The following is a 24,286-nucleotide window of genomic DNA, read 5'->3' on the forward strand; positions in this document are numbered from 1 at the left end:
TGGGCATAGCCTATTCCTTATTGGATTTTTCGGCATTGACCTAATTTTCAATTAGGTCTTTTAAAATTTCTACAGGTAGCACAGTACATTTTTCTTTTAATGGTTCTCCTGAACTGTTTGACCATTTCTGGGCTTAAAAATGCGCATGAATGAATATTTGTAAAAAATTCTTTGACTATATATTCCAGCATGCTTTTGGTTTACAGCTTGAACCATGAACTCCAGCTGCTGTTTCTCTTTTCTCAGGCTCTTGGTGCGTTTTGGAGTTTTCCTAATCCTTATCTCTGCCTTGCATGCTGATCACTGATTGGCTGAGGTGAAAGAGTGTGTAAGGGCTGCTGGATTGTCTAGTCCCGGGCGTTTGTTCCGGCCCGTGCCCCACATTGCCATGGAAATGCAGCTTGTGGCTTGGGGGCTATGCTGAATGGCTGATGGAGCTGTATACTATAAAAGTACAGCTCCCCTGACCCTCTGCCTTTTCAGCAGCATCCAGCTCTGTTACTATCTTAAGATATAGCTTCAGATGTGGCCTGTCAGATATGCAATTTGATGGACCAAAGTTGTTACAAAGAATGTTACAGGTCCCACTGAAGGTTCTGACTACTGAACTGTGTGTTAACACTTAGAAGTGACAGTGAAAACAAAGCATGTTTTCATAGTTTGATATGAATCATTTAGTATTCGTAGTTTACTGAGACAAGCAGAGGAATTATTTCAAAAGTGCGGATTTTGAACTTTCAGTCGATACCACATTCGTGTTCGTCAGCTGTAAAGGAGATGTTTGTTATGATGTGAGTTTGATTAAAAAGTTATTGTTGTGCAGACTAGGCCTGTGTTGGTAACAGAGTCCTCTTATTTGGGTAAATGTATTTGTGGGAGGATCCTTAAGCTTTTATTAGTTTTTTTTTATTATTTTACATGCATAGCAGTGATAATGATGATAACAATAACATCAATAACATCATCATCAACAACAACAACAACAACAATAATAATAATAATAATAATATTACTACTACTACTACTACTACTAATAATAATAATAATAATAATAATAATACCAACATATTTCAGTCCAGTAATTTTGATAAGGTTCCTAACCCTGAAGCAGACATGGAAAGTGATAGTGTATGAGTTATAGCACCATAACTCATAGTTGTAGTATAATGTTAGATTTATACTGTCCATGAAAGTGTAATTCATAATATGAATCAACAAAATTGCAAATGTTACACAAACTTTACTGTCTGAGAGTTTTTGGCCAGCTTAGCCTGAAGCCCTTTTCTCCTTATAAATGAGGCCGTTTGAAACAGCCCAACTAACCTTATTTATGAGGGCAGAAACTGTGTTGTCTGATGTCTGAAACCTGTCTCTGTGGTCTGAAGCCCTAAGACGTACACTGTACTTTATAGATGACTTTTTTAAGCATGTTATGTGCCTGTAGCTTCAATCGCTGATTTTAGAATCTAGGTTTTTAGAACAATCTTGTATATGTTAGGTTCAATAAATGTGATATTAATTTAGAATATGACATTCCCAGCACATTCAAAACTTAAATTATGCTTATGAGTTGGAACGTAGTATCTTCCTGTGATTTGCATGTAATAAATGCATAAATTAATGATGAATGTTTTGAACGAATGATATTGATTAACTGTTACCGCAGTAACTCGGTTAATCGTCACCAGACACAGGCCCAGTGCATACAGTTTTACCATGTGTTTATCATTTGTTGACATCAGAACAAAGGCAGAAAAGTTTGGAGTACAGACTTGAACTTGCCAGTATAGAATGAAAATCAATTTGATTTTGATTATGTGTCATTAATCATATATTTGTGTAATTACACTGGACTAGTTAAGCAAAACAGCAATAACTGGCTTCTAAACGCTGCTTAAACTACTTGAAATGAGTCATTTTAGAGCACGCTATGATCAAAGGCTCTGGTAGAAGTGTAAAAACAGGCCATAGCTAATTTAGTGGAATCTGTTTCACTGAATCGATTTGGGCTCATCAGTGTTTTCTGAAATGCTTCCATTTCGTAGCTGATTCTCACACTTACATATTTAGCCACACCGTGTGAGTCAAGCGGCCGAGTAAATGTTTCAACATCCCACCCACAGGCTGAGTGACAGAACTGGAGCACAGAGGATCAATGGGCTCTGTCCCCTTTCTAAATCAGAGATGCATTCTCCGTACAGTTCACATGAGTTTGCACGGTACTGTAGTAGGCTGCTGCAGTAGATGGAAAGACTCGATCAGCCTTTCGATAGTATCTCGCACATGTTCCATTAATTCAGCCTCGTGTTTTCCTTCAGAGGGAGCGCAGTACGATGAGAATTCACGACGGGCCGCGGCACCTGCAGGTGTTTGTTCCAGTCATGCACCACCACACCTAATCTCTTCTTCATTTTTGTTGAGGAGGAGAGATTATTTGGAAAATCGGGTGGTGCCACAGGGCTTAAACAAATGTCTCTACATGCTGTGGCCCCACATGAGTACCAGGGTATTAATGTATGCAGTTCCTGCCATATAGCCTGGCTATTGTACATGCGAAAAATGAACAATGCTTATGCAAATGATGGGCCCAAGATTGTCCTTTAGTATTTTTGGTAAGATGGAATTTACCCACTATGGTGGGCTGCAGAGTTTGTGAGGGATTTTCTAGCACATGTCATGTTTGATCAAAGCTCACTGTGAATTAATTAACTCCACATGAATTATTCAGCATGTTTCAAGTGCAGTGTATGAGCCTTTTCATCGGCCCTCTTGGGAAACAGACAAAGAGCCAACCTCATGATAGTAGTCCACAGGGGAAGATGAGAGTGTGTTGTCATCAATAAACTCAGCAGTGCTCATGTTAGATCATTTATGAATGATCTCAACAGGTTAAAACAAATAGTTATATATTCAAGAATGTGTTTGGTACATAGTTAAGATTCTAACAGGTGATGTTTATTGCTTTGTTTTGATTTTTAGAGAAGCTCACTTGAGAAGTATGAAAATGAGATGTTATATATTGTCAGTATATTTTAAAATATAAATAGATTATAATGTAGTTTCTTATTTTATGGGTACATTTCACAGAAGCTGACGTAACAAAGTATTTTTGTCCTCATCTGTTAAATGTTGAAAAAATACAAAAAATCAGTTTATTCATCTAAAAAAGTATTGTTGCTATTTTGACTGGGGCATGACCAATACGAAAACTGATACTGATACCGATTTTAGGGGGATAAAAGCCTGTTAACTGATATCACTTTATATAAGTGTGTATTTATGATTTGGATTTAAATTTTAGGTCCCATAAATCTGCCATTTGAATAACCTGTAGATTATAGACACATGTTCAAATTATTACAAAGGAATTTCATTGATATTTTAAAAAAAAGTCTCCGTAGTTAACTGGATAAGAAAGTTATTCAGAGTAGCTTGATATGAAATGTTCTGTAGAAAATCTTATCAAGTCAGACTTGTTCACAGTGGTGGAACCAGACGTCTAAAGATGCTTATAAAAGCCTCCTCAGAAAAGGTCATTCCATGAAATGATTATGAATAACCTGCCTGATGCCTGAGACATGCCTGTTTTACAATACACTGTAAAAAAGAAAAGTTGTTTTAACTTAAAGTTTGTGTTCAGGCTGCCTTAAAATCTTAAGTTAATTCAATTTTGAATAGCAAGTTAATAGAACAAGAATCTGTGTTTTATGCCTTATCAATTTATTATTTGAAGTTTTAAGTCAGCCTGGACACCAACTTTTGAAGTTAAAATAAATAGTCCCCAAAGAAAACATTATCAACATTACAAATAAAACCCAGAAGACTCGTGTAGGTTCACTGGTGGTTTTGGATAGTAAATAAAATGGCTATATTTGTGTGACATTGTGACTCCTGGTTTCTGTCACCATAACTATGAAGAAATTTGAGTCAGTAAGTTTCTCTACAATGAACCATTTCGCATCAAACCCCTCAATGACTTTGTTTATCAACGAATTAGCAATTAATTATGCAGAAATTATGAAAAATTGTCTGGTGAAACTGTTGATTCTCAGTAGTGCTAATGTTAAGGCTGGGTTTAACACCAGGGTTGGGGTTAGAATTAAGTTTTGGGTTAAGGTAATATCAGGGTTAGAGTGAGCGTTGAGGTTAGGCAAAATTAAGATGAATTTAATAGATATTTAGTTAACGGTAAAGGCAAAGTAAGTATCTACAAAGCAGGCTGTCCAGAACAAGTGTTACCTAATTTGAAACTCTAGTAGTTTTGGTGTTTTGGTTAAATTATGCTTTACTAACTAATATGATTGTCCGTTCTCAGTTGTCTCGTTTTCATCCTTAACAGAAACTGATCAAGTCTTAAAATATAATAAATATTATAGCACTGGGGTGAGTGTGTTATTTTAATGTTAAGGTTACACATTTTTACGGCTGATATTACTGTCATATAGATAAACTTGAGGTATACTTCTGTTGGACTACACAGTGACACAGCTGTCTGTGCTTTTGCCCGGTTTTAGAGAAATCACAGGTACGAAATTCAAAAAGTCGCTACTCACTAGTCGCTAACATTTTATTGCCGATACTTTTGCTGATAAAACCAGTAAAACCACAGGTCATCAGTGTCAGCCTATATTATCAGTCAACCAGTATATTGGTAGGGCTCAAATCTTGACTGACTGGTACACAATGAAGGGTAAATTCCATATTCATCCATACTATTGATGTGTTTTTCTTACTGCAGCAGTAATATTACCCAATGTTCCTTGTCTGCTAATGCAGCAGTGTGCTATTTTTGACGAGGTCAGCTGTCCTCAGCGCATGTCCTGACTGAAGGCCCTATGACTTCATTGGTTTGATTTGAAAGGAAACCCAGGCTGGTGTATACTACTTTAGAGTGGAGGAGTGCGTTAACAACTACTGCCATTTCTCATCTGTGGTTTTACACCCATTTGACGAAGTCCACTGCCCTGTGCTTAGGCCAGGGACACCCTGAGAAGTCTAGGTTCTGTATTTATGCTATAGCAGTGAGCTACCATCTTGCTTTCTTAGCAGCACCCTGCGTTTTCCTCGTAGTATCCAACTAATATGATCAGCACAGATGCTGTAATAAAATGAAATGAAATAAACAAACAAAAAAAAAATGTGGGACTGAAAGTTGTCTCTTGGCACGCTGACCTAAAATTTGGTGAAGACTAGCCACGTTTCCCCTGGGATTAATCCAGTGTGGCGTACAGAGCGTGGCTCAGCCTGTAAGGATTATATGTGCTGGACTTGCGCTCTCGTTGCCCTACTTTTCATTAAAATATCAGCGAGAGAGAGACAGCGAGAGAGAGCGCGAGAGAGAGAGAGAGATAGAGACAGAGGGAGGAGGTGTATTGCAGGAATGCTTGGACAGATGGAGTGGGGGTTTCATTTAACTGTACCACGTGGAGAGAAATGCTCTGACTTTCTCTTTGCAAGTCTGTTCTATTTCATGATGATATTTAAAGAATCTGATTTTAGGTCTCTGTTGACTAGATTGAGTTAATATTTTGGCCTGCAAGGGATTGTGGGATTGTCGCATGATCTGCTTGGCCACATGCACTGTCATATACTCATACTTCGACCCCCAACTAGCCAGCAGTGGCGGTGTGCCTTAACAGAATTGCTAGGATTGTCCCTGCAGAGGCTACTAAAATATAAATGAGCCACTTAAAGACAGGGGCTGTATTGAGCCTGTGTTTAACAGGGATCGCAGGATTTTTTGTCACAGGATCTTCTGGCTTCCATCTCAGGAAGTCTTCCTGCCCCTCGCCAAGTGCCGATTCAGAAATGCAGTCTGCAGTCTCGGTCCAGCACGCTGTGGACTTCTAGAACCGAAGATAAAGACTATAAATTCACACACAACGTGTAAATGGTTTCAGACCCAAGGGGAGTTTTTTCCTTTCTTTTATGGTTTTCTCTTTTAGGGATATCATGGAATGTTTTTAATAGACCGTGAGAATCCTTTCAGTTAATGCAAGTGTTTTTGATATTACAAATATTTTTACAGCACAAAATCTAACTATATTCCATGTACGGGGTGTATTGCCTCATAACCCTTTGATTATAAAAGCTGAATATTAATTCATTTCTGTGAAATAGAAAAACACATGTCTGTAAATTGAAGTTAATTTGAATTTAATTTAGTTCTATTTTATTTGTTTAATTGTCATGATTGTTGTATTTTATATTTAAACTCTGTAATTATTATTGTAATACAAAAATGTTAGAACACCTGAAGAAAAATTGTCCAATCAGGTTTTTTTTTTTCATGGTTTCTAGGGAGTACAGCCAAGCCAGCTCTCCCATTGGTTAGGACTTCAGGAGCTGAACTCAAGGCCTAACGTGTCAGATTAGCCACTAACATTATTAGCAATTGACAGAGAAATCAACCAATTATGCATGGAACCAATTTGTTGAGGAAAAATACCACTCTAGGCCTTCTGGAAGTCCTAGATATGTAACTGATTGTGAGAACACATGCTAGTCTGATATATGCATTTCAGTCAGATGTTAGAAGTGGAAAACAGTGGCAGCTCTAAGGCAGAACTCTTTACTGAAGGAGTCACTGCAAAAGTGAGGAGCTAGTAGTTAGCATTTTCATATAGGTGTTGTGTTTTTAGCATTTTTGACTGAGTTTTGGCGTTTATGGCCCTAATTGAAAGCTTAGCTCTAATAGTCACAGTTCTTCACTGCAGAAACATTTACAGAATGTAGAAATTCTAACTAAATCCACCTGGATTAGCATTACAAAGAAACATAACATTTATTTGTACTAACAAAATGCAGACATTTTAGTGCAGTAGGCATCATTATTTATACATTCTACTCTCCTAGAGTACAACAAATATGTCATTAAATATCGTTTTGAAATATCGGCCAAATCCAATCATCTGTCCTATGCCTATAATTTTTTAAAGCAGTTACTGCCAATACAGAGATGATTCCGAAATGCACCCCTAGTATAAATGCACTGGCATCCATATAAAGCACTCAGGCACTGTATTAAAGTTGGAGGCAGACTGCCTAATTCATTTTCTTAATAGCCTCACTTTGTTCACTCCAAATCCACAATTGCTTGTCTCAATAGAGTGTGCAAGTTAACGAATGGATGGTCAGTCTGTTCATCAAGAACTGTTGGCTCTAATCCTGCGTGTGCAGGATTTTTGGTGATTTGGCACACCTGCTGTATTTCCCTCCTGTGATTTAAGATCATTCTTATAAAACCTACTTTTGTCTGACAGCTCCAAAGCAGTATAATGTACAATATTCTTCATTTCCCTCCCTAGAAATCACCCTGTGAAGGCTCATGGTGGAGTCCCGTTTCTACCGACTCTGCAAATGTGCAGCCGTAGTTGGGCATAAACTGACTGAATAATTGAAAATGTGTCAGACTCCAGGGCCATTTCAGAGCAGTTTCATCCTGCTTGCAGTGAAAGAGGAAAAAAAGTACCCTACTATGGTGGGAGGCTGGAGAGTAGTGATGTGTCGGCCAGCTTTTTTATCAAGCCACACCTGCTCGACCTGTGCTAAGATGAATATCTTGTAAACTCAGATCCGCCAAGCATGGCACGACGTCCTCACTGCTAGACGTTACAAGTGTGAGATGTAGGGGAGCAGATGTCAGAAAACAATGTGATCCATCACCGATGGTGCTAGACACCTTTAATCCGATAATGACCCTGTCTCACATCCTTTTATTAAGAGTAAGAGATAAGAGAGAGGCAAGCTAGCCTCATAAAACGAGCCATTGTTATTCTACACAGCACAATGTGACTCATTGCTGATTTAGCATTCAGGAAAGCTATTTATTATGGATCGTAATTATTGTCAAGAGGCTCCAGCCAAATTAACAACCTCATGAATGCCTGAATGCTCTGAAAAAAAAATCTCATTACGGCAGCTGCATTGAAGTTGAATGTGCGTTAAACTCACGTGTCTCCACGTTGTGTTCTTTCAGATGTCTTGATGGACTCTACGACAGCGACAGCAGAGCTGGGCTGGACGATATACCCGTCATTAGGGGTGAGGACTAGTGAACTGACCTACTCTGCTTTTTACATTTGTCTTATGTAAACTGAATGCTGTGCTCATTTACCTTATATAAACCCAGTGCCTCACTGCACAAATGCACAATGACTCATGCTGCTCGATGCCTAAAATAGCATTTGAATCGGATCCAAATTAAGCATAATAAAATTGAATAAAGTCGCTGCTCTGTTTTCACAGTAATATGTATGTTCATATATTCCTATACATTTCTGTGAAACGAGGGCATTTCTATAGCACGTCTAATGACGTTTTTTCACCATTAGCAGGAGACATTACTAATTCACAGTCTCTGCTCTGCTCTCCTTCCAGTGGGAGGAGGTGAGTGGCTATGATGAGAATATGAACACCATCCGCACCTACCAGGTGTGCAACGTCTTTAACAGCAGCCAGAACAACTGGGTGCGCACCAAGTACATCCGGCGACGGGGGGCTCAGCGCATCCACGTGGAAATGAAGTTCTCGGTGCGAGACTGCAGCAGCATCCCCAACATCCCAGGCTCCTGCAAGGAGACATTCAACCTCTACTACTTTGAATCCGACTTGGACACGGCCACCAAAGTGTCCCCTGCCTGGATGGAGAACCCCTGGATTAAGGTGGACACCATTGCGGCCGATGAGAGCTTCTCGCAGGTGGACCTTGGGGGGCGTGTCATGAAGATCAACAGGGAGGTGCGCAGCTTCGGACCTGTGTCTCGTAACGGCTTCTACTTGGCCTTTCAGGATTACGGGGCCTGTATGTCGCTCATTGCCGTGCGCGTTTTCTACCGAAAGTGCCCCCGTGTCGTGCGCAACGGGGCCGTCTTCCCAGAAACTTTGTCAGGGGCCGAGAGCACTTCCTTAGTGGCGGCTAGGGGAACCTGTATACCCAATGGAGAGGAGGTGGACGTGCCCATTAAACTGTACTGCAATGGAGACGGGGAGTGGTTGGTTCCTATTGGGCGATGTATGTGCAAAGCAGGACATGAAGCAGTGGAGAATGGCACCATCTGCAGAGGTGAGTTGCTCTGATTGTTTACAGTTATTGACCAAGGCTGGATTTGGTTTAATTTAACCTTTAAATGCTTGGGTCGCCGGCAACCCTTGACTTCATTTGCCCCACTGCCACACCCATTTTTTAAAATAAGTAACAAACAAAATGACCAAATATAACAAATTTGGCTGCCATTATTACTTGAACAACTCAAATAGCTGAAATAAAAGACTTTGATATAGTACGTAAATATTGTTAAAGCTACACTATGTAAGATTTGGGGACCTCTCTGGTGGAAAGGTGTAATGGCACCATATTTTACCTTTTTTTTTTTCTCCTGACTCAGTAATGCTACATGTGTATATATATATATATATATATATATATATATATATATATATATATATATATATATGTAGGGGTGGCACGGTGGCGCAGTGGGTAGCGCTGTCGCCTCACAGCAAGAATGGCCTGGGTTTCCTCCGGGTACTCCGGTTTCCTCCCACAGTCCAAAGACATGCAGTCAGGCCAATTGGACATGCTGAATTGCCCCTAGGTGTGAGTGAGTGTGTGAATATGTATGTCTGTCTGTCTGTCTGCCCTGCGATGGACTGGCGACCTGTCCAGGGTGTATCCTGCCTTCTGCCCAATCACAGCTGGGATAGGCTCCAGCACCCCACCGCGACCCAGAAGGATAAGCGGTTTAGATGATGTATGTATGTATGTATGTATGTATGTATATATATACACACATATGTGTGTGTGGATCCTTTAAAGAACAGGATAAAAGAAACAAAGTATGCAGAGAAACATAAAAAGAAATATACATTTTTAATTACAATTATTATTTTGGACCTTGCAGTGTTGCACTGGAGAAGAGCTGGTTTTGTTGCACATCTGAAAAGTTCTTCTGTACAGCTGTAAATAAAGTATGTTCATGGTTTTGTTCCCTGCTCCTCATCTGTCTCTTTCAGCAACAGTCTCTGTAGCACGGTGACAGCAGGAATCACACCTGAAGACCTCTTGTTTTACATCCTGTTGGACTCTTTTGTTTGGCTGGTTGAGTTGCAGTTGAATGTCCTCTAAAGCCAGACAGACGCTGCATGACTTTAGAAATCTTTTTCTTTGGTGACTCACACTATACGTTTTAATAAATCATCATGACCAGACAAAGCCTACAATTTATACGCTCACACTGTAGAAAAACACTGTCTGACTGACATGCTATGTGAAACGCAGCCCCTACATACAGCTCTGATGTGTTTGTCATTTCACATAGTGTATGTCTGGTGGGAATATGCCAGGACAAAAAGTTTAAAGTGAGCAGTGACCAGTGACCAGTGCCCAACGCAATGCACATCAGTGCGAGCAGATGGATATTCACTGTCACTAGGCTTACATCACATGTTGGATACATATGATATACTGGTACCATCGCATTTTTATGAGTAGGAGTATGAGTAAAGGATAAATAAGCATGATATCGGGTCGATACCCGATACCAGTATTGGCATCGATAGAGAAAATCGTGCAAGGAACAGTTGAAGAAACATCGCTCATACTGATCTGACTTTTAGCAGAGGTGTTATGAGAGGACTTTGCGGGGGCAGTGCAACTCTTCCAAAATGCCTCTTGGTACTGCCTCTTCTTTGGGGCCGTCACATGTGTGCTACCTGCGATAGCTAACTGTACTACTTTGAAGTTAATGTGAGCACCGCAGCGCAGCAGCCAGCAATCTGTAGAAGCATCTAATTGTGCTAATATGAAAGCCTTTGCTAAAAATCCTTATGTCAAAAAAAGTAGTGCTCCAACCTCATCTAAACAGACCGATATTTTGAGGCAGCTGTATTTTTCCCCTGTGCTTTTCATTTGGTACACATTCATGTAAGGTTTTAGAAAGTAACTTGGAAGTAAAGTAATAAATAGTGAGATTACTTTTCCCATAATGTAGTAAGTAATCAAATTACAGTGTGAGAGTAGTAATTAGTCACTTGTAAATGATTAGTTTTTGTAAGCCAGCTATGCATACATTGCTGTTCATACACATTTGATATGTCATTCTCCTTCCTATTAGGGCTGTATAAATCATAATTAGTAAAAGAAGTAAATACTTAACCCTTAATCAAATAAGTACATTGTTATATAATTCTCGTTTCAAGTGTGTCTGCGCTTATAAGTAAGAAGGTTCGCTGCCCTCTCTGCAAACGCACACGGATGCGTGGTACAGTCATGCAGCCCCTGCAGTTATAAAACACTCACTCTCTGTGGAACGATGGGAGCCAGAAAGACATCAAGCCATTGTGTCTTTGCCTCTATCTGTCTCCATTTCTCCATCTCTTTGTCTCCACTTACAATCTGTGCAGAGCCTGTGTAATAACACACATGTACAGTACACACATACGCATCCACAGTTAACCTAGCATAGTAACATGATGTTGTGCTGTCTGGGTATTAATGCATGGCATGCGTCGTCTTCATTCTGTAAGAATAATGGAACAATAATGAATAGAAATCCTTCAGTCGGTGGTAATGCTAATCCTTCAGGCAGTGGTAATGCTATCCTATGGAAGGATTTAGGGAGAAGGTGTTTTTCCCCTTCTCTCAGCTCTCTGCAGATATGATTACATTCATAGAGAGCGGCGCTGCAATGAGGAAATGATTTTGGCAGAGTTCTCCTGGGCACTGTTGACAGAATATAAATTACTAATGTCCCTCCATCTGGAGCAGTTGATGGATGGAAATCGGCAATATCCTCGGCGAGCACGCGGCAGATTGTCTCTTTTATTTCCCCTGGTGTTAATCCCCCTCGCTGCCACTGCTTTAATGACACTACTAATTGACTAATTTGGAGTGTGGAGGGGGAGCAGCGTGGACGCTTCAACACAGCTCTCCCTGGTGATTCCATTCAAATATCAAGCACAACTAATATATCCCCCTGTGGTGGTTAACCAAGAAGTGCATGTAGACAAAGGGATTTAAAAGCTCCGTTTTCTGGCATCACTGGAAACATTCAGTAGTTATTCTCATTAGCAGGAGGTAATGATAGAATGGTTTAATTGTTTGTAAGCTTGTCGTATCGGCCTTTTGTAGTATTTTTAGAGCAGATCAGTGCAATAATCTTTTTCATTTGGTCTCTTGTGTCCTACAGTCCGTCCCCAGGCTCAGTATTTAGTTAGAAGACATGTTAATAACCCTGATTCTTGAATTATGGAAGGCAAAGTCTGGGAACAGCTGGATCTCATATTCTTGGAATGGCGAATGTACTGATGGGAAAATTCTAGGCCAGTGCTGATAATTGGCTGTATCTACATGTGCTATTAATACATAATATACTTAACCCAAAATATAGGTACTAAATGATTACTAATTATATAAGTGGTATTACTAAAGAATTAGGTTTAACAGCATTGTGAAATTAAAGGGCATGTATGCTACAGTTTTTTTTGTACATCATTTTATTAGTAAGGTCCACTTACGGCATTTAATGCAGATTTACATACCTAAAAATCTACTTTCTAGTCCTCTCCTTATCCCTTAGAATTAAACAGACTTTTATTATTGTGTCTTCAAAACTGATATACCCAAATGAACTCTGGTCTGAGTGGTTGCCCTGTATTTTGTCTCATTCTGAAGGCAGTCCAGGCTGAAACACTCACTCTCTCACTGTGAATGGACAGGGTTAAACTATTGTAGCATGAATAGGCAGATATATGTGTATGTGTGTTGGTTTTCATGACTTCACAAATAAAGTCAATTCAAATTGTGGTGCTTTTACAGCATAGTTTCCACACTGTAAAACATAATAATTTCACTGTTTTTTTGGTTTACTTTACTTACTTGTTAAAATGGCTAATACAAATCTAGTAACACCTACTATTTCTTGTCTAATCCTTAGTTGCTTAGATAAATCTAGTTAAGATCAGTTCATTTAGATAAGTCCTACAGACTGAAGAGTCTTTTGCCCAAAATGCCAAAGTTTAAGCTTGAACCTGATAACTAACTTTACTTAACTTTTTTGAGGTGAAAAGATTGTTTTTTTTTTTACATGAAGTCAGTTAAAATTTACAGTGCATAAATAGGCTGACTTTTAAGTGAAAGGTACATTTTTAACATCTTTAACAATGTTTACATAATACAAAGGAAATGTATTTTTTTCCATGATAAGGACCCTTTATAAATTAAGCATGCAGACCCATTGAGAATGTGTGCTAATTAAAACGTTATAGCATACAAAATATTGATCAAATCCTTATGTTACACCAGTACTTGTGATTTTATTCCAGTACCATCCAATTCCAATTAGGGATGCATCGATACCGATACTGGTATTGGGTATGGGTCCAGTACTGTGCTCATTTACTCGTACCCTTACTCATAAAAATTTAATGATAGCAACATTTCAATACCAGCTGTGACGTAAGCCAACAGTACGCTGCAGTGCTAATGAACAAACTCAGTGAAGGAGGCTCTGCTCACACAGACTCCATGACAGTCGTACACAAAGTTGCCGGTCACTTTAAGCATTCTGCCTTGGCAGATCGCCACCACGAATATGTAGCAGCGAGGTATAAACATTAACACAGTGTGTGTTTTTTCTTTTGTGAAATAGACTGTAGAGAGATTGTATTGCCCTACCATGTACATCACCTGCTGCTTTTAGCTTCTGCGCACAGTGTTAGCAGCGCTGCTCTCAGCATTTCTGCTCGGTACTCGGTGCATGGTATGTCATTCTGAATGAAACAACTTTGTTTGAAATTGTTCACAGACTGAGCTCTTTGTAGATGCTGCTTTTCACGTAACGCCTGTCGGACCGAGCGTTGTCTTACAGTATGAGTACACAAATTGTAGAATTTGTCTGTACATGATAGTCTATTCAAACATACAGTGTGAGTCACTAAATAACAAGATTTTTAACATCACAGAGTACATGCCTGGCTTTAGAGGGCATTCAGCTACAGCTCAACCAGCTAAACAAAAGACTCTGAGAAGACATAAAACTCCACACGCAAACTTGTAGCATTCATAGCAAAGCTATGAATCATACTTTACTTATAGCTGCACAGAAGTGGTTTCTGACAAAACCTGCTTCTCTCCACTGCAGCGCTACTTGATCCAAGGTGACTAATGTAACATAGCTACATAATGCACTTAATTTAAAATCAGCTAGATTTCAATGATTTAACTATTAAGGTACATTCCATTCATTTACAATAAGTGTTTAATTCTAAGTAGGTCACTCAGTATGATTTCGGACTCTGTATCGGCGAGTACTAAAAATATGTACTCATACTCGGACTGAAAAAATGATATCGAAGCATCCCAAATACAGTCTGGATGACATTATGCTACCTAGAAGGAGCTGGCTAGACTATCTAATGCCTGTCAAGAAGTCAAGGGTAAAAAGAGACTTCGCACCTCAAGCAGTTACACTGGAGGCCCTAATTCAGTTAATCCCTCTAACCTTTTCCTCTCTTCACAAACATGTAGAGATGTGTTACAGCACAGCCCACCTGGCCGTCACTCTATACGTGTTTACTGATCAAGGACATGTGTTCTGACCTGGCTTCCGAACCACTGAATGTTTTAATGTGGAGATTAAAAATTTAAGCATGCTCCTTCTTTTCTGCAGTTAAATAAATAAATAAATAAATAAATAAATCTTGCATGGACTTAAACACACTCTTAATGGGAACTCTACATGAGGGAAATCCTTTTTACTCCACGATCAAACTTAATCTGTGTCTGATAACTAGCCCTTAGAGTATAGCATTGCACATGAATGGATTAACTCTGCTTTAAGTAGATGGCATGCAGCCAAAGCAGTGTTTCCAGCCAAGCTTGCAGATGTATGCAAACACGATGAGAGTTCTATAATATATTGTTACAGCTTCAAATCAAGATCGTCGTCCCTGGGGGGTTATGATGCACATGCAATTCATCATGTTAGTTTTACAGTTGCGGACTGAGGCTACAGTTTCTGTCCCATAGGACCTGTTTACAAGCCTTCATCTGAGACGAGCAGAGATTAAAACCAGGCTGAAACCTCGTACTAGTAATGAATGTTATTAGTACAAAGAATTTAACCCCTTAAGCCATGCAGCTATACTGAGAGGAGCTTCTGTCTTTTCGAGGGCACTGCTGTCAGTCCAGCACAGCTGTAGAAGGACACATGGAAAACTAATACAGTGACCTTAATGGTGCTCAGCTACTGGTCAAGAGCAACTCAGTCCATGTATTTGCATTAGCTGACTAATTTGTTCACAGCAGTGTGAGGCATAGAGACCTCCCAGATTTTCCATGTTTCAAGTCGTTGCTGTGAAGATAGACATGAGTACTGTGGGTTTCCTGTTAACCCTGTCTTACCGTATCGTCAGAAGTACATTCATAAACTTTGGCAGTGTTCCCTTAAACCCATTTAAGAGCAAGTATTAGAGCTAGGCCTTCCGTTTGGGCTTTAAATGTCAAAACACGCCCACCTATGAGATTTTAGAGCGTTAGCGCTAATCTTACAGTAATTCACGTGAATATTTTGGCTGATTTTGAAGCTCGTAAAAGACATTCCATGTTTTATTCAAATTTGTAAAAGACATTAACTCATATTTGACCTTTTAGACCTTTAGAGCTGCTCATCGAGCCAATAGAGCTACTACCATTGTTTTCCACTTCTAACATCTGACTGAAACACATTTGACAGACTACCACTTGTACCTGCAGTCAGTGACGTATCTAGAACTTTGAGCAATCAAAACCTGATTGGTTGATTCGACTATCGCTTCCTAATTATGTTAGCGGTTACTCTCACACATTAGGCTTTCAATTTAGCTCCTGATATCCCAACCAATAGGAGAGCTAGCTTGACTGTATCTCCTTAGATACCACAAAGAAATAAAAGCTTGATTGGATCATTTTCTGTTAGGTGTTTAAAGAATGTAACCCTTTTGTTTCCAACCAAAACTTAACAATGAAATAGGAGTATTACTACAGGATTACTAATACTACTAATACTACTACTAATACTATTACTATAATTTACTACAGTCTTACCTGAGATGGACCTGAGACAGGTTCTTACATCACTATATAAAAGAAGCAATATACTGTCTTTATTGTTGGATACACTGCTGTAGTTTCTGAGTGAAACATTCTCCACATTAGGAACATTAGGAACAGTCTCTATATCAGAGACATTCTTTATATCAGACACTTGCCACTAACAGAATAAATATACTAATCGCATTGAAAAATAGCTTTGTTAAAGCAGAAGAATATATTAAAATATTTTTTTGAATTGAAAGCATGAAAAACATTCCAACTTCATGTGCATCCTCAGCTGATTATATACAAAATGTTTAGATTAGCTGAGTGGAAATCACTTAAAATTACACGTGAGTTGATTTAATATTGCTAATGCTGTTACACTGTATTCTTTAACAGTGGTGCTATTGTATATGTACAACCGCAGGCAAACGTTTGAATAACGCCTGGTCAAATTATATGTTCAGTTGCTTTTCTAAGTCAATAGAAGTTAAAACATCCTCTACAGAGAACTTAAATATGGCATGTTCCTGCACATTTTAGTGCACAGTTTCTGTTTATTTGCTGAATTAAACATATTGGGAAAAAAAATACATGAAATATGAAATGTGCTGTAACTTTTGTACAGGCCACATTATATCTTTTATTTTTTCCCAATATGTTAAATTCAGTGAATAAACAGCAATTGTGGATTAAAAATCGCAAAGGCACCCAGAGGCACCTAAACTATATAGGTGACTGTATAGTTGAGCTTTTAGAATACATGTAAATATATAACTAACAATAACTAAATAAAGTAAACATGTAAATAATTAAATAAGACAAATATGTAAACAATAATTTTATGCTAAAAAGTGTCAGTGAATCTGTTAAAATACTCTTTCATAATTCACTCAGTAACTCAACGAGATGATGTTGCTTAACTGTTTTTATGTTTGTGGATTGTTTTTATCTTTATTTCATTTCCAGTCAAAATGACCACCAAGTGCGAGTTATTGAAGAGATATTTTTGATTAGATTAGATATAAGAGAATCCAGTTGCATAAAGAAGGAGAAAGACAAAGAAGAAGAAATGAAAAAAAAAAAAACAAACAAACAGGAGTTTCCTAAACTGAAGTTCAAAAACCCATTAGCAGATACAGAGAAAGTGGGACACCTAGACCAACAAAACTGTCACCATTAGAGAAGCAGTCCTGAAAGCTAGCCTCCTGAAAAGAATGGAAGCTGTAGTAAAGGTAAAAGGTGTAGACAGTAAATACTAAAAAATTGATTTGGTACTGTGTTTTTTGTAGTTAATATGTGATATTGATGCTGGAAAATGAAAAACTTTTACTTACTGGCCGTTTTGACTGGAAGTAAATAAATGAAGGCAGATTTCTGACTTTTGCCCAGTACTGTACAATAACATAAAGGGTGATTCAAAAAGATTCATCCGATTTCAAAGCACCACATTTTTACAACTGTGAGGCACTTAGGAACCAATCACATACCAATTGAAAGAGGGGGTCATAGAGTTTCTGACTGTCACCGGATGATGGCTCCCTTCAGTCTGCGAGGAGATAGCGACCCCTCAGCAGAAAGCATTTTGCGTTCTCCACTTCATTCTCAGGAATCGCATTGAAAGAGCCATGAGTGCAGTGACACCCGACATGCTCAATCGAGTGTAGGATGAATTTGACTATGGCGTTGATGTTGTCCGTACAGCTGGAGGAGTTTCGTATTGAGCACTTGTAAAATTACATAGTAAACTTTATCCTCACTTAAACCATTTACAGTTTACTGCATTGTTCTGTAATGATTTCTAAGTGAAATAAATCATTTTGAAATCAGATGGATCTTTTTGAATCACCCTGCATTTTTAAATCAGTCTTAAACCCTCAGAAAAGGTTTTTGAGAAAGCCTTGGATTTTTCCTTTACAACACTCACATCACCACTTACATAAACACCACAAGATGCCAGAAAAACATGACGTATTGCATTTGTTTGATTCAGTTGTTTACTTCATTTTCACATGAATAAAATACATTACAAAAGTATGTAAACAAATAGACAAACTTGTGTTGATGTAATATGTTTTATTCATGTAGAAATGATGTACGCCTTCGAATCAATTCAATTCAACACATCTTTTTTTTCAGTCATTTTTGGTGCTTATACTAGGTGTCAGGAAGACGTGGCGCCTTTCCTCTGATGTTGGAGATCAGCTTGCATGTTGATGATGGCGTGATCGTGCTGAGATTGTGAAGTCTGGGAAGTCCCAGGATAAACACGTTAACTCAGAGAGGCAGAAAAGTAGAGCACTGGAGACAGTCCTCAGAACCGGCTGCAGCAGAGACACACTAACCTAATCTCATCAGCACAGCTGGGAGAGGCACTTTTACTCCACATCTTCATATGAATAGAAATAGATTAAGTTCTTTCACCTTGGGGGATGAAAGGAAAGACCAAAGCACTTTCAAATGAAATGGAAAATCAGCATGTAATGATGGAGATCTGATTATGGTAAAACAATACTGCACAAATTGCACAATTAAGTCAGGTAGAGTTGAGATAAGCCAAAATGCTTTCTACCAATTTAGTTACGCCTTAAACCAGCAGATCCAACAGGTCAGTTCTAAGGTTATCAGAGTGTATTTGTGAGATACAAAAACAGCAGCTTAAGCTCTTCAGGAACTGTTCAGGCCTCTGAAATAGGTTACATGGTTGTATGAGGACACAGCAAGTCTGAGATGTTTGTATCCCTTTTAATTTGTGGATGAAATTCTTTTTTGATGTCTTTTTGTGATAGGAGCAGAAATTCTAGCCTGTGATTCTAGCCTGTGATTGGCACAAAATGTATGATATATATATCTATAGATTAAAGGGAATAAAATAGGAATAATGACAAATTAATAATAAAGTAGTAATATAATAATAATAATAAATAATAATAATAATAAGGGATACAATAATAAATATTTGCAATAGGATGACCAAAGCTGCTCTTCTGTATTGGTATCAGCATGTTTATTGTGGTTGATCAGACTTTTCTTCTCATCATTACTATATTTGTACACCAAATCAAACATCACTTACTTTGCACATTTTGCTGCATATAATTGACAGAGGATTGTATGTATTTTGCAAGGGATGGTTAAGAAGTTAACTTTAGTCTGACAAGTAATGACGGTTTGGACACAGTTGACATTGAGTGTCCAGCCAAGCTACACATGGATCAGCTTTTTTTTATTGTCGTTTCTATGAGGAACTTTAGAAACTTGATGATTTTGCCTGTTTAATCCCTGCGATGCTTCTCATTTGTTTACATTATTCTGATCCTATAATTGTAGCATGGAAAATGCTTATTATTATTAAATCATATCTAATGTAGTTGTCAGTTATCAAAAGTGCTTATGATTTCTGTAAGACTATGAATTTATTCTTAAAGTGAAAGCTTTGTCGAATTCTTCTGCATCACCTGCATTTTCAATCATACTTTTTGCTAAAAACAAGTACCGACAAGCAACGCGATTGCCTGGATGTAACTCAACATGAAACTGGATTACACCATTTTGTTACACAGTGAGGAGGTGTTTACATATCGCTGTTGTCTGATCAAAACCTCATATCTCCAAAATTAGAACTTTACAGGAGAAGGTAAAAACTTACTTTACTTTTAATGTAAGTCAATGGAACCAGACTTTATTCCAAGTAATTTTGGGCTGTTTCTTTTAGTCGATTCATCATGGAATTTGCACACAATATATAGGACCATGGGTACTTTTAAATTATGTCAAAAACTGAAAAAAAACAACAAATATTGGGGTTTTGTTCGGACAGCAGTGATATAAAAGTGAACTAAGGCAGTATCAAGTACGGTTGCTCAGTGTCAAAATTACTCTATAGCTGAACATCAGCTTGGCCGATTGGGCAATTGATTTCCACAGCTGTTGTCCCGACCTGATATTTCACTTGCCTGGGCTTTCAGGCAATTGTGATGTTGAACCTTGTACATCCTCATGCATCTTGTATTTAAACTATTCAAGTAGGACTGGTAGCCTAACTAAAGCGTTTTAGTCAAATTTTAGAAATGGAACCTTTACTGAAAGAGTCAGTGTAAAACTACTACATGGTCAAATATATGTTCATTTCTGTTACAGCCTTTGAGTAAAACATGGAATGTCTTTTACAAGCTGCAAATGTTTGCATTTAATCTAGAACAGGCATAAAATGATTGTGCGAATCGTTGTTAGCTCAGCGCTAACATATCCCAAAAATCCTACAGGGGCGCTAGCAGAAAGTTTCACTACTGTAGAGATATTTTCTCTCATTTTTACACCAGTTTTGACATTTATGGCCTGAATTGTTGCTCTCGCTGTAAAAGTCACTGTTTGTCACTGGTAGCTGTTGTAGCCAAATTGTCACAAAAATTATTTTAATGTTGAAAATGCTAGCTGTTGTTAGACTGAAAAAAAAATACATATATGAATAAATACTTAAGCATGTATTCTGTACACTAAAACTGAAAAGGTGTCATTATCCTTCAGACATCTTTCCGAGTGGCATTTTATTGTCATATTCATGATCAAATAGCAGTATACTGTCCTGCATGCTGTGTTATTGAATCTCATGCCATCAGGACTTTCCACTTGTTTAGCTGTGCATTGAAGCAAAGCACTGCTTTTGAGCTGACCTTTGCTTTGTGTCTAAAGACATTAAGCGCATGATAAGGGCAAGGTCAGATTTTAGAATGCACAGTTTGTTTTTTATTTATTTTTTAGGAAGTATGAGGGCTACAGGTTTATACAGAGACAGGCCTAAGTGCCTGTAATGATTAGTTCTATACAGGGCTTACATGGGGATTTGAAAGGTGGAAAAGGCCTATATCTTTCATAGGTGGCGACAACATTAAGGACTATGTCATTAAATTAATGCATTATTGCGTGTTTATATATTTCATGTGTACCATTAGTGTCTTGGAATTGATTAAATCTACTTTTCTGATATATCCACCTATATCTGTATCTAGCTAGCTAGTTGCAAGGGCTTCTTTTGCAATAGCCTGTTGGCAAAACAATAAATAAATGTACACAATTCATATTACACACATTGGCTGTCAAATTGAAGAGAAATTCATTCACATGAAATATGATGACTTGATTACTTTTGCTGTCTCAGTGGTGACCTATGCAATAGAATGCTGTGGAATGACTTGATGTTACAACAACAGAAACAGAAATAGTCTAAGCTAAGCTACTTCAAGGCTGAGGCATAATGTTAAGCTGAAACACCATGAAACAGCAGGAAAGAGTGAAAACGTGCTTCCCTTATTGTGAAAACTAAACAAGAGGAGTGATTACAGAACATTAAAAAGAGAAGGGTAGTGAGAGTGAAGCTGTGTAGGCGTTTTCTGTCAGCGTGGTAAATCGAATAGGCGATAATTTATTATGATCAGTATTTTGTATTTTATAAATATTTTTTATAATCCTCATGTTAAGGATCATTCATCAGCAGTGGTTCTCAAACAAGTCCTCAGGGCTCCCCCAGACGGTACCCATTTTCCCTCTTTCCCCGTGTGTTGCAATTTGGGTTGGAGCAAAAATGTGGACCGCCTGGGGGGCCATGAGGACCAGTTTCAGAACAACTGCATCATACAGCAATGACAGGATTTCATTACAAACATGAGGAGGAACAGAAGGAAGTATAAATTCATTATTCAGACAAAAAACAAAGTATGATGATAAAGTTTATGCAATAAAATACATAGTATGAAAAATAACACACTAATCCTATAAATAAGAAAAAACTGTAGAAGAGAGTATTTTTCCCTTGTGACTAATTTAGGCAAATAACTCAAACTCTGTGGAGCATTGATGAGGAGTACAAATGAGACACATATACATACAAACTATTTATACCACTAATAATATAATTTGCACTTGCAAAAACTCCTAATGCAGCCTCCATACATTGTAACAGCATGTAAACCCAGGCATATTACAGATGATATACATTTTTATTAAACTCTAAAAGTCAGCTTCTCTTTCCATTCACATAGCATAAACCAAAGGTTTCAGAGCTCTGTTCTGGTAGGCTCCAGCCCAGTTTAACCCCTGTTTCCACACCAATACAGTATGTGCTCTAGTATACTGTACTGCATTTTAACAAACTGCGTTGGATGAGTTGGCTGTAAGCTGTCCGAGCAGGCTGGAAACTGCAGTGGGATAAAAAGATGAGGGCTGGACTGCAGGGTTAATCTATGCTGAGTAGTAGCTGTCCACGCTAGCACTTCCAGGCCTTCCTCTCTTTGATGGGAAGCAGGTGTCCTGTTGTCGTCTATGAGGAACTCATTGATCAAAGGCCCTTCAGGAGTCCAGCCTCGTCCATCAGTCTCCAGCAGGCAGACAATGTCAGACGAGCGGGCACTGTCAGTGCCTCTCCTCCTCAAGCCTCTCCTCTTTCTCTCCGTCACCATGAAAGGAAAAAGTGCCTCAGAACAAAAGAAGGACGAGCAGGAGGGGTTCTTTGTTGCGCCTTGTAGCCTATCTGTCCTGAATAGAGCTGAGACGTCTCTGTAAGTATAATATGTTCTTTTAGGGCTGTCACTATCGATTATGTTACTAATCGAGCAGAGTGCAGATTAATTTAACGGTTAATCGAGTAATCAGTTTTGGGGAAAAAAGGCCAAACAATACTAAGCTTTGCAACGTTACTGAACAAGTCATGCGTACCTTTCAACAATTACTGAATACTTTATTGGAAAGGATGAATAGCATGACTTCAAAAATTGTATACATATATATACATATATATATATATATATATATATATATATATATATATATATATATATGGACAGTGGAACCAGACTTTTTTCCAAGTCTTTTTGGGAAGTTTCTTTTTGTCCAATGTGTGAAATTTACACACATTGTAAAGGACAACCAGCATTTTTAAATAATGCCAAATACTGAAAAACAACAAAAATGGAGTTACAAGGCTTTGTTCTGACAGTAGCTATATACATATATATATATATATATATAGATAGATAGATAGATAGATAGATATAGATACATAGATAATGTAAATTATCATATATATATATATATATATATATATATATATATATATATACCTCCAAAATGGTAACTTTACAGGAAAAGGAAAAAACCTACTTTACCTTTAATGTAAGTCAATGCAACCAGATTTTTTTCCAAGTCATTTTGGACCGTTTCTTTTGGCCTACAGGCATTTTCAAATTATGTCAAAAACTGAAAAATGAAGATGAAAGATTTTCTTCCAGCAGCGGCAACATATATAAGTAAAATCAACAGAGTTTCCAAAAATGGAGCTAAAAAAATTATATAAAAAGATGCAAAAGAGATAATGGGACTTCTATCAACCATGCAAGACACTGGTAGACCACCAAAACTCTCACCATCTAGGTAAACAGGCCTTTCATCTTTGAGAGAGAGGAGAAAATCAAGCTTCACTGTTGCTTCAGATCTGAAAAAATCCACAGTTGACTCTTCCAGTGTGAGAAGACAGCTCAGAGCTATGGGTCTGAAAGGGTGTGCAGCTGTTAAATAGCCTTTACTTTGTCTGTTGTGATTTTGTAAATTCACATATGCCTCAAACATACCCAACTATGGCCGATTGACCTGTTTGGGGGTGTACATGGTGCTTAAAATGGCCCAGAACCCATCATCAGATGAGCTCCCACACAGACACACCTGCTCAAATTAATGACAAAGGCCACTGTGGGGGGTAGAGAGGAAATGGAGCATATGAGGCCTCTGCAGTGCTGCAGCTGTGAAAAAACACTGAATATCACTCTTATTCGAGAGGTATTCTCTAATCTAGATTCATCACCAAACTTTTCACACAATTGCCGAGCCTCAGATTAAAAGGCTGGTCTGAATGGAGCTGTTGCTGCAGAACATCTACCCCGTACACAATTTGACTGTGTCCTGCACGGATGGGTGGCCTGTTCTGTTCATGTGCAACCACTGTGAAAGATTCTCATGCACATTATTTTTCTCCCTCCCACACAAGTATACACTCACATGTACACAGTTTGGGTAGGGGGTCAAAAGAAAAGAAAACAAAAAAAGGAAGCAACCATGATCTAGAGATTTACTCTTGGCTTTAATCATATAAAGTATATTTAGAAATGCATCATTGTTAGTTGTAGGCATAAATCATCTATGGCCATCTGTAATGTGTAGTGG

General features: G+C 38.2%; 1 protein-coding gene across 1 annotated transcript in view; it reads left to right on the forward strand.

The window, feature by feature from the left end:
- The window catches only part of ephb2a (eph receptor B2a), a 66,207-nt gene that overhangs the window by 7,380 nt on the left and 34,541 nt on the right, over positions 1-24,286 (forward strand). Inside the window, exons 2-3 of the mRNA XM_036591800.1 lie at positions 7,979-8,043; positions 8,380-9,064. Coding sequence (XP_036447693.1) covers positions 7,979-8,043; positions 8,380-9,064 — 750 coding nt within the window. The remainder of the gene's footprint in view (positions 1-7,978; positions 8,044-8,379; positions 9,065-24,286) is intronic.

This window comes from Colossoma macropomum, unplaced genomic scaffold (genome assembly GCF_904425465.1).
Source record: "Colossoma macropomum unplaced genomic scaffold, Colossoma_macropomum, whole genome shotgun sequence".
Taxonomy (NCBI): Eukaryota; Metazoa; Chordata; class Actinopteri; order Characiformes; family Serrasalmidae; genus Colossoma; species Colossoma macropomum.